This window comes from Strix aluco, chromosome 9, assembly GCF_031877795.1.
Source record: "Strix aluco isolate bStrAlu1 chromosome 9, bStrAlu1.hap1, whole genome shotgun sequence".
Taxonomy (NCBI): domain Eukaryota; kingdom Metazoa; phylum Chordata; class Aves; order Strigiformes; family Strigidae; genus Strix; species Strix aluco.
Window position 1 is genome coordinate 26,620,574 of NC_133939.1, and position 17,031 is coordinate 26,637,604.

General features: G+C 40.0%; 1 protein-coding gene across 1 annotated transcript in view; it reads right to left on the bottom strand.

Annotated features, from left to right (window-relative positions):
• Positions 1-13,995: 13,995 nt before the first annotated feature.
• Positions 13,996-17,031, bottom strand: part of LOC141927411 (uncharacterized) — a 200,770-nt gene continuing 197,734 nt past the window's right edge. The window contains exons 37-38 of the mRNA XM_074834607.1: positions 15,262-15,390; positions 13,996-14,354 (exon numbers count right to left, since the gene is read on the bottom strand). Of these exons, the coding sequence (XP_074690708.1) occupies positions 14,275-14,354; positions 15,262-15,390 (209 nt within the window). The 3' untranslated portion in view covers positions 13,996-14,274. The remainder of the gene's footprint in view (positions 14,355-15,261; positions 15,391-17,031) is intronic.

Consider the following 17,031-nt stretch of genomic DNA (forward strand, 5'->3'; position numbering starts at 1 on the left):
AGATCAAGAGATGCTTCAGCCCTTCTGCTGACACTTGAAAAAACCATTACAAGGCTTAAGGAAGAAAACAAAGTAATGGAAACATCCGCTTAAAAGGAACGTTTCCAATCACTGGTACTCCATTCATTACAGGCCTGAGTGGTTCCAGAGACAACAGAAAACTATGCATTGTTGCAATGCCAAGAACAAGAGAGGCAATACGGATGTTGTGTTGCTTCTCACTCATGGCAATCTGAACGTTTTCATGCCCTTCCCATCCTGCCTGGCTGCGTTCATCAGCCAGGAGGTTACAGCCATCGTCTCACTCGTGACCAAACTGGGGGTGATGGTGGCATTTCAGGGTCCTTCTAGCCAGACGCAGGTTGAGTTGGGGAACTGGCACCACAGCTGCTTCTGCTTGCACAGCCCCAAGAGCAACATAAGGCATTTGCTCAAGCGAGCAGGCAGACAGTGGCAGGATTTCTGCCTAATGCATCGCCAAGCTAAAAAGATTTTATGGGAGGTAAATTTTTTTATGGAAGGTAAAAACACAGCAGTCATTTAATTAACAATACCTCAAAGTCTTTAGAGAACCACATGGCGAAAGTTTTCCCAGGCCCACTGTGATAACCTTGTTAAAATTTGGACAACATTATTTAATCTTTGCTCTGTGAGCCAGATTTCTGCTATTTCCTCAGCGCCACTGCAGCATGGCATTTGCCTACATTACAGCGTGAACAATCCAACATTTCGAATATTTGAAAATATCACTATATGTTACAGGTATCTCAACAACACTGAAAAACTTCATCTCAAGGCCCAGGAAGACATACACAATAATATAGCGCTGTGGTCTTTTTCAGAAAGCGAAGCAGCAGACCTTTATCAGAGCTTGCTTCCAACCTGTGTCTAATAGAGGGGAGGATGCACTATTTCTGATTAGTACCCATAATACTTCTGCTCAAAATACTCACTGTTTCACCAGGTAATGCAGGAATAACCTTACATTGTCTAATATTACCTGCATTAAGGTCAACGAGCCAAGGGACCATAACCATGAGTAGATCAGCTGCCACAGCCCGGTGTACAGTCCATCATGGTCTACTGGAGTCGTCGACTTTTCTGTCAAATTTTGATAAAACCAGAATGGGTTAAGAAATGGGTACGTGTGGTGAAATTGTGCAACTTGTATTGTTTTGGCACTACATATATTCTAAACTAATGATCTTGGCTGAGATAGGGGTTTTTTTGATCTTTCCTTTTTGGCCTCTTGTAACTTAAGCTTACCCAAAAATTTATGGAAAGAATACATATCCGCTTTATGCCAATCGGTGAAGATTAGTGTTTGCAAAGACTATTTTTGTCGTGCTATTTTGCATCTTGGTGCAGTTTTCTAGATCTCTTAAATGTAAAAGTAAACAAACATCCACACATCTGGGAGCAGATTTCCAAGCGGAGCTCAGGGCCAGCTTTTTTTCCTTTTCTAAGTGCTCAGCACCCACAATGGGGCCAGATTTTAAAGCTGGTTCAGCTAAACCAGGGCCAGGTTTCCACAGAAACATGGAGATCTGGAGGCTTCCATCATGACAAATATGCACAGATTCATCGGTTAACTCATCCTCCCACCCAGGAATGATAAAATGACACAGTAATATAGAAGTAATAACATCAGCTATTGATAACAAGACCAATGACCCTATGACAGATGTGTAAACAGCTGGGAGGAATGTTGGCCGTGGAGGGCGATTGCTCAAGTCCCTAGTGAAGACCTGAGTGTTTGCTTATGTTCTTGCTTGGCAAGATACGGCACTATCGAGATACTATTTAGTGTTTGAGTAAGAGTATCATTTCTGACATGCCACTGATTCCTTGAAACATAAGAAAGCCATTGGGAAGGGAGATATGCCGTTGGTAACTGCTCTTCCTTGCCGATTTACTGGGTCTAACCTTGATTTATGAAGTGCAGCTCTGGACAGGATGCTGCCAGCTGAGGCTGTATAGCACGTCAGCTGCAGAATTTAGGGATGACCTATGTCCTGCAGGGAAATGGCTCTGCACTGGACGGAAGATGATCTGAGCAGGTGTTTTCCATCTCCAGCTTCTATGGTGAACAGAGTCATTCAGTCTGATGACTGCCAAGTGGACATTTAATTGAATAGGAGAGACAGTTGGGTGAGCAAAGCAGAGAAGTTCTGCCCTTAGTCATACAAATAGCCTGATGAATTTCTTTCTGCTACAATCCCTCCTGTTTTGCGTTTCCTTTCCACAAACATTTGAGTGAACCAAATTAATGGAAAAGCAATTCCATGGTCTCATGCAAAAGAGTTACTGGAAATCATTTTTGCACATAGAAATACTTGTGCTGGTAATCAGGGGACAATAATGTCATGTGCCAGATAAGCCGCATGGTCAGATGTTAGGTATCTGATCGAAATCTGAATATCAAATGCAGGAGTAGCAAATAGTCATGCCAAAAAACAATTTGTTGAGAAATTAGGGAGAAAAAAATGATGTTATGGAATAACAATTACATAGATCAACTACATTGTAAGAAATTATATAGCATGTTGGGAACAACATTCATTGCATGTGACTGCTTTGCGTGCCACGTCTTTTTCATAAGATTTTTTTCACAGCATTATAAAAAAGAAAAAACAAACCCACACTTATTTGCTCACTGTTTGTAACACTCTGCAAGTTTAAAAATTCTTCCTCCCCAGTGCAAGCATACTTCCTCAGAGAGGCAGGAGCAGAGCCCCGCTAAGATGCTTAAGAGGAGGTCAAGAGAAAAGTCATTTACCAGGGGAATCTCTCTCACTCCTTAATACATTTTTATTACTACCTATGCACACAACATTCTCTCAGAGGCTAGATGAATAAATATGCCTCTTTTGAGCAAACATTTATAATGCTATTTGAACACAGGGGAAGAACAGTTGCAGCTTAAAAATGATACTAGCACCATATTTACTTTTTTTTTCCCAAGCTGCAGTTAAAATGAAAATATCCAGACAGACATCCAGCATGAGGTTCAGGAAAGCATGTTTCTTTTGGCCACTTCCACTACAGAATTTCACCTAAAAATGAAATACAAAAGATTGGGGTTGGGGGGATAATACAAAAGAAAGATTTGTTTGTGGATGAATTACTCTGTGCAAATCCATCCAAAAACATCAGTGTAATTGTTCATTAATAATAGACTTGGAAGATACTTAGAAATATTTCTCTTCCTTTGAACTTTCTAAAGGCAAACAGAGTCCTGGAGCTGGCAATGTACTTGTGCATAGACTTGACTTGGAGTGATGGTGTGCCCTTTTCCTCCTCCTCCACCACCCAAAACTCAGCAGATAAGGCTCTGACCCGTTTTGGGGCACTCTGGGGTCAGCCCTCGGTGGCAGATCTGCCCCTGGGCAAAGAACTTTCTCCCTCTTTTTCACCTCTTCACATACAGATTTTTAATTCCCGAGGTCAGGGAGCAGCTCTTATTTTATAAGATGATGGAGGCATGAGCTGGACCTCTGGACACTATCTCAGCAGAGTTACTAAGGCCAGTTTCAAGAGGACTCCTCACATACTAAAAGTTAAGCAGCGCTTAAGGGCTTTCCTGGCCGGGGACTGGAGGAGGGTAATTAGCCCCTGTAAGGACCCCCATCCACCGAGCTGCGAGAAACTTCAAATCCCACTGACTTCACTGGCACTTCAGGGCACTCAGCACCTTCCAAGATTAATTCCTCAAGCAGGGAGAGGTCTAGAAACATATATATTAGAGCACTTTACAACTTCAGCTGCAGTAGGGCTCTTTCTGGTGAGCTTGACAAAGGACAGATTATATATTACACCGTGCCATAAACTTCAGCAATCTAAGAATTCAGAAAATACCCCGTTCTATTACTCTCCTTGCTTTGACATGAAATATTAAACACTGCTTACCAAAGTAACATTATTGAACACAGATGTCCGCTATCACATTCAAATTGTTCAAGTCAATCTAGGTTTATATATTTTCTTTACTTAAGCGTTTGTATAAACCCAAGTGTGCCCTGACAGTAATGATTTCACAATATACTATATTCAATTAAGGAGACAAATATGCATTTACATTTTTACTGAACTTGTTTCACACACACACACGAGCTTCAGCTCCAACTTATTTTTGACATTTGGTGGAAAATAAAGGAATAGAAAGGGTGCCACCTACTGAGTCACTCAGACATTTTTGGAGGCCAAAAAATCGTGCAAATTACCAATATGCTCATTCTAGTTAAAAGTAAACAAACGTTAAAGCTATATTTATAAGCCTGTGGGAAGATAGCCATAGGTAGTGTTTTCCTTATCAAATCGCTCAGTGACTAGAGCACTTACCAGTGTAGGAGACCTCAGCTCCAGCTGCCTCTTGTATCTCAGCAGGTTTGAATCCACCTATTCCTCTGGAAAACCCAAGCAAAATGAATCTGTCTCTGTCATTGCAGGCTGTGAATATCTTTTGCAAGCAATGGCTGTGACACTCAACACGTGAGAACCTAGAAGCCTTGCACCATCAATGCGAACTGTTCCTCCAGACTGATGTCACTAATTGGAAATGTATGCTGTCAAATAGCTCGCACATAAACTGTATCAAACAGATGAGATTTAAGCAGATATCTGAATTTACAAGCCTGACAAAAAGGTACATCAAGGGTAAAGCATGAAGACAGGCTCCCAATACAGCTTCAAAATCTGAAATCCCTTTTTGTCCTTTTTGACATCCATCAAGATACAGCCCTATCACAGAATCATCTAGGTTGGAAAAGACCTTGAAGGTCATCTAGTCCAACCATTAACCTCACACTGACCTTTCTCAACTACACCATATCCCTAAGTGCTATGTCAACCCGATCGTTAAGATCTGGCAGCATGAGGCAGGTATATTGAAAGTGTCATGCTAGTGCTGCAGTTTCCTCACTTGACAAGGATCAACTATCAAAACAAACTTCAGTTTGCCTTGATATCAGGCAGAGAAGCTGCCATTCATGGTTTTTCTTTAGCTGCAACTGCACATAGCTTGGTCAGCCTTGACTTCCGCAAGGGGAAGTCTACCACGCCTAAGCTCTGTAAATACACCTTGAAGCAGGAGGCTCACATCTCTGATAAATCATGAGTTTGTATCTGGTCTGAACTGAAGCTGGTGATGAAGAAACACCTTCGGAGGGCTGGGGCAAATAGAAGAAATCCCTCCTGACTAGCCACCAGGGTAGCTCTCCTCCATTCCCTTTTGCAGCCTCTGTACTGAGAAGTTAGGATGTGCCATGAATAGTTTGTTGCTTAACTTTCTTCCACAAAAGATGAGATACTCATGTTGATTTTCCTTGAAAAAGTTGTAGTCATGACTGATTGAGCCACAGCTTTTTATTCTTCCTGATCGCATACAGAGCAGGGGGGAGATGCTACATGGTGTCAAGTGTGCCCCATGTCAGGGGAATGGGATAAAAAGCACAAATCTGAGATTTTTTCATCTTTAATGAAGTGAGTCAGCTTTGGGACTGAAAAAGAATAGATTAAAAATGAAGGATCACAAGGCTGGGCAAACAAAAACTCATTAACTAATAAGACTTTTAATACTATGGTAAGGAGGCACTGGAATAGGTTATTTTTTATTTATGGATCACCTTCTCTTCCCTAGCGCTGGTTCCCAAAGGATCCCAAGCGTGTGCCCAGCTCACCCCATTAATCCCTCCCTGCTGAGTACAAGCTTAGCTCCAGAGTCCTCACCAGACCTGCAGATGCAGCTTTATCTTGGTCTTTGCAGATGCAGACAGACCAGAGGTTTTTCACAGGTATCATGTGTATTTAACGTTTGCCAAAATTTCTTGTGTCGGGGACTGGTGTAGCAATAACATACTTGGGAAAATAATTGTGAAACATTAACAAGTCCTTATTGTTAACAGGTGTTTCTGGCAGAGATTCCTTCAGGGCAACTTGGACAACACACCACAGTTGAGTTGGTAATGGCATTTTTCCCAGAGGGACCTTCAAAGTCTCTTGTGTGGTGCTTTGTATTCCTGGCAGCAGAGTCAGGAAGAAACCCAGTTTTCAACATCCTCCTTCATGCCTACTCAAAATAAAACATTCCTTTATCAGCAGTAATGTTTTTCACATCTCCCATGACTTGGCACACGCTTATCACGTGATAGCTGTAGCACAGGGCACTGAAGCACCATTTATGTACCGAAGATAACAGGCGCTGTGGATTTGTCCCTTTTTCAGTTCCTGAAGTGTTCAGGAGCTGTTTTCTGCTTGCATGAGCACTCACTGAGATATGCACTAAAATGGATTTTTATGCTGCCATGCTTAGGTGAAATCATTCTGTCCAAACCCTTATATACCTTTCCCAATTTTTTCCAGGACAGGCAGCCCTGGCTCTCTAGAAGACCCTGTGTGGTGGTTGCAGGGGCTGCACCCCTGGGAGTAGCACTGGTTTTTTAATATTAAGGCGCTTTTTTTTTTTCTTTTTTGAGCTAGAAATCAAAAACAAGAGAAAATTCACTGCAATTCATCATGACACTATACCTAGTATTTTAGGGTAAAAAAAATTGAAGGGCTGGATGCACTGCCCCAAGTCACACATCTCCATTGTCCCTCATAGATATCAAACCAGTGACACTGGACTACTGAACTAATCTGCAAAGCTTCCCAAGGGAAGGAGAACTCCAGCTATCACTCCACAGCAAAAGGGGTTGCAACAAGAAACCGAACCAAAACAACCCTCACCAACACTCTTTTCAAAGATAAAAGGATTTTTCAGGTGCCTGATACCCACCTTAACTTTTTAAGTAACAGATCTTAGAGAGAGGATTCCTGCTGGATCAGAGGGGAGACTTTGCTGTAACAATAGTTGCGCTGGCAAACCGTCGCCTTTCAACACATTCTTGAGTTTGTATTTTAAGTGGCTTTGCCACATTGGCAGCCAAAAATAACTATTTTCTGATCAAATTCACTAGTTCTTGTAAAAAATTTTAACATGCTAAATATGACTGTGAACAGTTCTAATAGTCCTTCAAGGTGTCTGTTCAAACCTCTTGCTTTTGAGAGGGTGGAGGAGGGCTCCACAAAAGGCTCGAGCTCTGGCCAGAGTGGTTTGTTTTGAGACTGCTCCTGCAGCACTCCCATCCCTCATTACCCAGGAATATGGCCCGTATTTAATGTGATACTATTACGTTTGCTATTCTGTACTTCATATATACCCTTAAGGTTAAAGTAATAATTAAGAGCAGCCTTCTCACGTGCCTAGTAGTGCAAGGCCAAGATCCACAATGGCTACCACAACATAAATGTCAAACAGAAAAGAGAAAAAAGCAAACAGACAGGCAGGAATTACCCCTACAGCCTCTGCTTGCTCCACTCTTATTCTTTGCTCCTGACACACAGCAAAGAATCCTACTGCGTATCTTACAAGACGTATAAATAATTTAAAACTGGATTTCTGGTTGAAAAAAAACTCCAGCTGCGAAAACCAGGGAATTTTCATTAAGTCACTTTGTAAGTAATTTATAGCATACTAAGACTTACAAAATAACAAAGGAATGACAGGCCAGTTTCTTGTTAATGAGAACTGGAACAGGGCAGAATCAGTGGGAACAAGGAGCATTTCCACCTCAAATATGGCTCCATTTAACCAGGCAACGTGCACTTGGTTAACTCCGGTGCTCCCACGTTGGAAATCCTCCATGCTATCTTCAAAGCAGGGGACAGAGAGGATACAACCCTTGAATTTCACAATAGGTTTCCTTCATGTTTCTGGATGAGCTATAAAGGACTTGTAGGTAGAAAGAAAACATTGATGTGAAGTACAGAAACTTCTCCAAATTGGAAAGCTGCAAATTTTGTATTACTTTTGGTAAGAGGTCTGTGCAAACACTACGGCCACCTGAGCAGAGATGAATCTCAGTTGCTGTGGACAAACATGGTGGTCTCGGGGCAGGACCATCACCTCGTTACGTTTGTGCAGCCTTTACTCAGATGCTAGTAGGCTGTACTTTATTAATTAATTAGCCAAGATTTGTCCTCTAAGGAGCAGCAAGCCCAAATCTTTGATCTCTTACACCAAGAAATCACAGACCTTAAGATAATTAATTAGTTTAATTATCATTAGGCTCTTTGAGTCACTAGAGGGAGACCTGAGCACATGCCTTAAGCGAGGATGTTGCCTCTGAATTGGAAAAAACACACAGTAGATGATGGCATGAAGCATTTTAAACATTAAATATAATATCTACACCACATGCAGCTTCTCAAGATGTTTTGCTGTCGTCAGCTTACTAAAAGATAAAGATTTATTGGGCTATTACTGAAAAGGAAGCTAGATACTGCCAAATGGCATGGACAGTCAGATGACTAGTTGCTGACATCTTTATTCATATATAAAACAACACAACTGAGTTGTATTTTTTTTAACTACCACATTTGAAGGAATCAACAAAGCAGTGCCTTATCATACAGAACTTTTAAGTAATTTTCAAATCATTCATGGGGTTTGGACACTTTTTTTTTTTTTTTACTGTGTGCGTACAGAATACTCTATTAGCACCCTGTCAACTTTCAGTGCTGACTAAAATAAGAGATAAGCAGTGCTGGCTACAGATTGGTTTAACAGTGTCTGAAGATGCTGAGGGGACCATACCATGGAGCAGTGCTTCCTGGATCCCAGTCACAAGATCACTCTCATTCCGGTGCCATATATCTATTGCAGTTATACATGAACATTTAAAGTGCTGCAGACATGGCTTTTTTACAGTTTTAAGATATAGACCAGTGCTAACTCTGCATAGGTTGAGAATATTATGGTTTAATATTCCCACATCTACTTTTTGATCAGCTCTTAATAGCAATCATTAGGACTGAAAGGTTAGTGCAATAATATCATCAATTTCTTAGAACAGTTTAAATATGGCTTCTAATAAAGAAATTATTGAATACATTGCAATGATTATACAACTATCTTTGTAACATATGTTAAAAAGATGACAAACCAAATGAACTTATTCTATTCCTTGTAGAAAACTGTATAGAAAGTGAAGTAAATCACATACAACAAAATCCTGCAGTCCTATAGAGCTCAATCTCAGTTTGCTCTAAAATTTAAAAGTCCAAGCCTGTAGAGCTGTTCTCCCAGAAGCTAGCTAGCCATATCTGACCACTTTTTCTCTGACAGCTTGATATACTGTCCCCCCTTTGTTACACATTTTGAATTCAATTTAGCATGCTACTTCCAATTAACCAGCACACACTTATTGCATTATTTGGCATTAAACAGGCACATGTGTTCCTTTAGCTCTTGCCAATGTGAGAAGACAATACCCTTAAGGTGAACTGGGCTATTTGTTCAGCAAGTATTAGGCTCTGGGAAGTGTCCAAGAAGGCTGATGGAAGCCCGCAGGTGTGCAGTTTCAAATGCCTTCAAAGTGCTTCATTCCCAAGTCTTTCAGAAATGTTACACTTCACAACATCCTCTTCCAGCAAGATTTATGCTGTGTTTTGAGTATTTCTAATACTCTGGAGAATGAGTGCCAGAAACCTCTATTTATCAGGCTCGGTCACTGGACCAGTTGCTGTGGTCAGGGATCATACATAAAAACATTTATGTGCAGGCCATTATTTATTCTATACAAACTACTAAAAGCAGGTGTGATTTCAGTGTGTTTGCTCTGAATGCGTATTTTAACAGAATAAAGTTTCATCCACCACATAAGCCTATTGCTTCAAGACTATCAATAAGGAGAAGATAAGAAGAAATTTTAATGACATGTTTATATAAAAAAATCAGCATCCTTTCACTATTATATGTGTACAACAGAAAGTACAGTACAGTTTTGAGATACATCCCACATATTCTTTGAAGAGGGGTTACAAATTCACAAAGACATAATATTGCTATGCAAGTGCTTACTACAAAAAGAACAGAATAAACAATTTATGCTCTACAAGTCTGAGATTTGGTGTTTACCACTGGAAATCGCCTTACGCAGTGTTAGAATTTAAAGCTTTGACCCTGCAAAAGAATTACTGGGCACAAACGCAGCTCATGCACACAGCTGCCACAGTCAGCCACAGGTCAATGTGCAGGAAAAGTCCTTCAAGACTGGGGAGTGAGAAGGTTTCTAGGCTAACCATAAAAAATTGTTAACACGAGGAGGGGAGGATGGAGGCTTCTTGGTCCACCAGTTCTCTCAAGGACTCTTCCTAAGCTTTTCTTTGCTCTGATAAGAAGCTAAACTCTAACAGAAACGTTACATGTCACTGTTAGGTCAACAGTACGAAGGCACGATGGCTCCAAAATGTGTCTTTGTCTCCTCTGGGAAGGACATAAAGGTATAATTTCCATGTTTGTCCCATTGGCAACTCCTGATACTATGATGGTTATTACTTACACAAACAGAAATCTGCAGCCAATCAAAATAATATGGTTGGCAAGAAATCTGGGCAAACTTTAATAGCTATAGTTCTTCAACATAAAAAGGATAAAAGTAGAATAATAATTTTTGGCAGGGGAAGCGGGGAATTTTTAAAATTCTGATTGTTTTCCTATGAGGATAGTGTTATAAATACTGAAGTCTAACTTAAAACATGTTGTTCTGGTTTCATGAATTCACATTGAGTAAGATTCTGCTGGACCCACTGAGTTACACTCAACTCATTTCCACTCTTCTCAAACTGAAGTTATCTGGAATACACAACAAGGTAAGAGAGTGGGATTTGGCACAGAAACTGCATGGTCAGAATAATTTAAATGTCTTTCTGAAAGGAGTTATCTGTGCATGCAAGTGTGTTACAGAGGAATACACAGAGCGCTCTTTTCAAGAAAGCATAATTAACTTCAGCCTTCTGGGAAATGGAGAGCCAAGAAAGGCATTACCAAGTGGAAGATGGACATAAATTTAAATATAAAAACCATTTTCACTGAATTTTTCACTTTCATTTTCAACAAGCTCCAGTGCTATGTTCAGGACAGTATCAGCCTGACAGTTTTTCACTGGAGTCCGATGAAGCAAATAAGCAGAGTTATATTATTTTAGTAGTAATTAAATTCACTTGCTGCAAAATGAATCTATGGAAAAGTTAAGTTAGTAGCTTTTTGTTAAAAAGTACATGCTGTCTAATAAAGACCATTTTGTAAGCACAGAATTAGGTAAATTTGTTAATCTGCAGTAAGGAGCAGCATCAAAACATATGAATGACATCACAAGCAAGCAATTAACAGCTAATGATGTAAAGTTTTGGCTCGTCTTCTAGAAAGTGATATCCTGTAAACATTTTCCCTGACTTGTGAAAAAAGTGAAAACCTTCAAAACTAGAGAACTAAGAAAAGACATTCAATACTATCCCATTAAAAGTAATCTATTAATATTTTTGAAACATTTAATTTTTATTTTTTACCTTTATATGGTGGTACTTTCTTTTGGAACAAAGTCATATTAAGCCCCAATCAGAATGATCTGTTTAATGGCACTGAAGTGAACATCTTCTCCCAAGGCAATAACATAAAGAAGCTAAGAAGTATTTTGAAGGAGGAATGAATAAAAAAGACTATTGCATGTGAATGGCTTTGTATGAAGTGGCATTTTCGGATTTAAAAAAAGTTTGCTGAAATATTTCCCAGGCAGATCTACTTGGCCCTCTAATTCATTGGCACATGCTCAGTATCAGTCACTTAAAATATGTGTTTCATCATGTACCTAAAATTGTGACATTCTTTAAAAATACTTAATACAAAAATCTTATTTCCTTTATACTACATATTTACAATTCAAGGTACTGTGGAAAATGTAAACAAGTATACACAGGTGTAAATAATATGGCTTGAGAAGGGTTTCCCTTTTGATTAGCTGCTCTAATCACTTATCAGTATACGTAGATAAGAGAAAAACAGTACATTTTATAAATTGCTGTCAAACAGCAAAATATAAGTTCCTGGGTTTTATGCGTTAGCTGTTGAGCAACCATACCAGTCATTGGGCATCTTTCCCTGAACTGAAATGTCCGACATACTGGAATAGGGCCAGTGGAGGGTCGCTGAGGTAATGGGTGCAGTTGGGTCTGAGGGAGCAGGGTTTGCTCAGTCTTCAGAAGAGAAGACCAAGGGGAGGTACTACTGCTGTCTTCAACTACCCCATGGGGGCTGTAGATGAGATGAAGCCAAACACTTCTCAGAGATGCACACTGAAAGGATGAGAAGCAGCAGACCAAAGTAAAAACTTAGGAAATTCTGATTAGAAACAAGCAAAAAAAAAGTTGTGAGTATGAAATTGTAACTGAGACAGGGGCTCACAGAGGTGGTGGGATCTTGGAGATATTCAGAACTCAACTCGATGAAACTCTGAGCAACCCCATTTATCTTTGAGGTTGACCAGGCTTTGAAGAGAAGCCTGGACCTCCAGAAGTCTCTTACAACTTAACTTACTCTATGATTCTATGAAAAATCTTGAATATAATGTGATGCTTGCATTACTATTGTAGTTTGGCTCTGTGGTAAATACATAGTTAAGATCAAAATCTGTCAATTTCTTAACCTGAATCATTCTTCTCCAGCAGTTATTAAGATTATATCTAGTTGTCTCACGTGAGATTTACCTTATCAGTTCCAGTTCAGTGAAATTGCCCCATATTGTCACATAATTGTAGGATCAGACCTAGGCCATCACCTCTCCAAAAGAACATTTAAAATGTCACAGCTGACAGTAAAGCCCTGCTGAGAGCCACACACTTCTGACTACTTTCGGGACAACAACAATTTTGTTACATTTACATTGAGTATGAAGTGACGAATAACAACCTGTATTGCTTCCAACAGATCACAGTTTGAATTAGACACCCAGGTGAGCAAGTGTTACTTGCTTTGTACTGGACAATTAATGCCTGCAGATGTGTTTAAGACCTGAGGTGAACCATGGGGCAAAACTGCTACTTTGCCTACTCATTATTCAGCCGCAAGAACAAACATCTTTAAAAATTACAAGTTAGAATCAATTATTGTCACTTTGTCTCTTCTAAGACAAAAATTTTCTCTTGCAGAGTTGCAATTTGTTATGTTGTAGTGTGAGCACAAGACCTGGAACTGCCTGTACTACCATGTCTATTGAGCCCATGGTCCTGATGTCCTTTAATAAGTGCACTTTTGATATAGTCAGACTCAAGAGGTTGCTACATAGATTTTGTGACTCCTAACCTAAAGAGAGGTATAAAGATGCACTCTGAAATATTTTAGTCTGGTCAGCTCAGAATATTAAAATAGAGAACATTATTTTTTTATAATGACATAGCCCTATATTAAAGAACAACCTGTGTAAACAGACAAAATAGCACCAAAATGTTTTTGTTCTATTAAGTGACCAACAGCAGCTATTGAACAGTATCAGGACTTTTTAAAGGTGACTTAATCAAACTAGTGTGCAGTAAAAGCACATTATACTCCTTTACATAAAGAACACAAAGATTAGCTTTAAACATCTATCCTTGCTTACTATCTGCTTTCTCCATCCAAGATAAAACTCTTTTCTGCATTAGAAGGTACTGTTTGATGAGAACTGTGCACAGTTTGACTTGACAAACCACCAAGAAACTCAGCTGGCAAGATGGAAGACTGCAAAAAGCCAAAGAGTCCGACAGATGACACCATGCTCTTTGGAAGATGGATTCAGATGTAAGCAGGATATAGATGGAGACCTAATCAGTCAATCCACACTAGAAATGCGGTACATATTCTTAAATTGGACTGTGGTGGATTCTTCTTCAGTTGCAAGATTAAAATTGAACTGAATGTTTTTCTAGAATATACAATGTTATTCCAAGAGGAATTAATTTGGTGAATCCCACTAGTTTCTGTGCAATGTGATTTTGCAGTGAATCCATATTGGCTTCATAATCCGTGAAACACTCATTAAACTTCATGTTGGTTGTCAAGCGGATTTAGAAAGTCACTTATACATGGTGTGGCTCACTGCATGTTGATATGTTACATACTGCTTATCCTGATAGTCTTTGGGACTGCTCTTATTAAAAACATATCCCAACTTTCAAACAATGAATTATATTATATATCAGAAAGAATGTCCAGAGCAGATTAATGGAGGGGGAAGAGGCTAGGAATAAATACATGAAACAGATTCAACTTTTTAAAAGGATCCAGCTACTAAATGGCCTCTGTAGTCTTCCATAAGAAGTGTGAATACTTCAGTACAATTCAAGCTGAATTGAATAGCTGTTTCATATCCAAATTCAAATACCGTCTGTGCATATAAAACAGTTCATTTATTAGTCCAAATGTTACTGTTGTAGAGCTCTTGGAAAAATATTCCCTCTTTCTTGAGTTTGTTCTTCATAAAAAGGAAGCTTTGGAGGGCCACCTAGAGAATTAAGTAGAAACACGGTTTCAGGTCTATATAACATAATACTGAAATATTATATAGATTATACAATTTACACTTAAATAATTCAATAATTGGTACACTTCAAAAGAAGGTAGAGGATTGAGTTACATTGGCCTTCTCACAAAGGCAGAGAGCAGGCAAAACAATAAAACATCTCTCAAACAGAAGGTTCCCAAAGTGTTTCGTAAACTAAATGCAGAATTGTATGGTATCACCATCAAGCCAGTTGTGATTAGACTACAAGTGGGAGGAAACTTTCACTCAGTACTATATCTCATTAAGAAGAGAAGTTATTCTAATAAAAAAAAACCAACAAACCAACAAAAAACCCCAAACCCTTTTGTGATAGCATGATGAGTGGTGTAGCACACTCACAAATCAATCCAAATCTATCTTCCAATGTTTTATCTACTTATCTGGCTTATCACATTTCACCATGCTCTTCAAAACCTGACACATCTACAAAAAGTAAGTGAACGTGATGGCACGCGCAGCAAGTAAACCTCCTTATTCACCTCACAGAGGCTGTGGATATCAACTATTTCAGGGCATGATTTCATACTGGCAGGTATAGAAGAGTGTACCGCTCTCCAGCACAACTGTGCCGGAGGCAGCCTCGGGAATCCTTCCCTCTCAGGGAAAACCACTGCATTGAGTCAGTTCAGCTTGGCCAAGGCTTCACAACCATGGGGATCGACTCCTGGCATTTGCACCATTAGGCACCTGGACCCTTAGAAGGACAGCACACACCAACACAACCCTTCCAAGCAAAGCTGTTTGTGTGGTGGATTGATATTCTTGTCCGAATGGTCCACTGACCACCACCATGGTCAATGCATTATTTTTTCTACTAAGAAAGGCTGATATCTCCAGCTTGTGTTACCTTCTTTGCAGGTTGGCCCCATCCACGTGGCTGGGCATAGGCAATTCCCGTTGTACGGATTGCACTGGGATTTGCTGGCACACTGGCATCGCAGGGAGCAATCAGGGCCATACTGGTCCGACCTGCATTCTGGAAGGACAGAAGTGTTTGGAAGAGGGTGAATGCTCCCTAGTGCCTCCCTGTTCTCTGGGATCAGGAAGCTACTTAGACACCTACATCTGTTAACATTAAAATATGGCATTTTGGAAAGCACTGCAGTCCTCAAGTTTCATCTACCTCATGGTCTGCCCAAACTGTAGCCTAGCTGTCCTAAAGAAGTTCCCAGAATGGAAATCATTACTGGTGTAAAAAGAAACAGAAAAGATCTTGGGATCTGCTCAGGAAAGTTACTGTCAGCATCCTGGATCCACACTATCTCCTTCACCTCTCCACTGCACAGCTTGGCTGTCTGCGTGCGCCAGCAAAGAGCCTTCTCTCAAAGAATGTGCAATTGAAGATTAATCCATTTTGTATATACTCTTATGTCTTACTCTGACTGCACAATTCTGCTGCCTCCTGGCAAATTAAACTCACAAAATATCTCACTCCCAAATAAAAATACATTTCATACCTAGGCTGATAAATCCTCACCGCAAATTTTTCATGCACTCAGAGTACAGGCATGAAGGAAAAATTAGCAGCAGGTCACAAGTCAGGGTGCTAAATACACTGTAAACAATAGCCTTCTCTCCCTCACCTCGCTAGAAAATACTTTAAATAATCAAGGCCCTTGCTTTCTCACACAAGCACCATTAGGTAAATAAAAGTGCTGCTGAGCCCTGCATCAGCTGCAGCCCCAACACGTGGGAGAACTCTCCCCGTGTGCTCAGAGCTTGGCCTTTTCAATTAGGAAATGTTATGAGAAAAGTTCTCCTCAAACACCTCTGGACCTGATTTTCATTTATGTAATACCACATTTTCATGTTAATAACAATGTGTATTTAAGACATCTGTTTGAAAGTCTGCAATGTTAATTTAGTACAGAAAAAGAGCGCCCATAAAAGTCTGTTATACTCTCTCTCTTTTTTTTTTTTTTTAATTAACATTTTGCCTGTTTAATGGGTGCTTTACCAGAGTTCAAATTAAAATCAGGCCTTTTATCTTTATGGCTGCTGCACAGTCACAGCTGCTCACAGTTATATCACAGATGAACTGAGCCTAATTGAAAATAAAAATGCAAATAAAACCTACCCCATAACAGCTTTTCATGGATGGGGGCTACCCTAGCTGATTTAAGAAAAATAAAAATGACTCCTAGAGTTTGCAAGAAGCAAAACCTCGGTTCACATTTTTGGTGCTGAGCTTCCCCCTTGCGTTCCACTTCTGCCTAAAATTTCACGAGAAAGGCCCTGGATGCCCAGCACTGTGCTGTCTGTGGGGGTGGCCCATGTCCCCCATCGGACCAGCACCTGCAGACTTTTTCTGCAGACAGGTTTCTGACCACAGGACAGTGTGGAGAGGGAAGCAAATAATTTTCCATTTTAGTTTTGCAGGTTGCACTAGCACTTAAGCTCCCAGCAATTACTTTGCATTAATAACAGCCTATTTAAAGCTGTTTCCTTCCCTATCCTAGAACAAAAGGAGAACTAATATTCCTCCACTGTGATTCAGGGGCTCAGGAGGATTATGGTTCCTGGTGTGAACCTCCAATAGCAGCACATGGATGTTCACTCCTTTTACCTTGTTTGCCACAGCATTAGGATCACAAGACGACTCTTACACTTGTTTAAA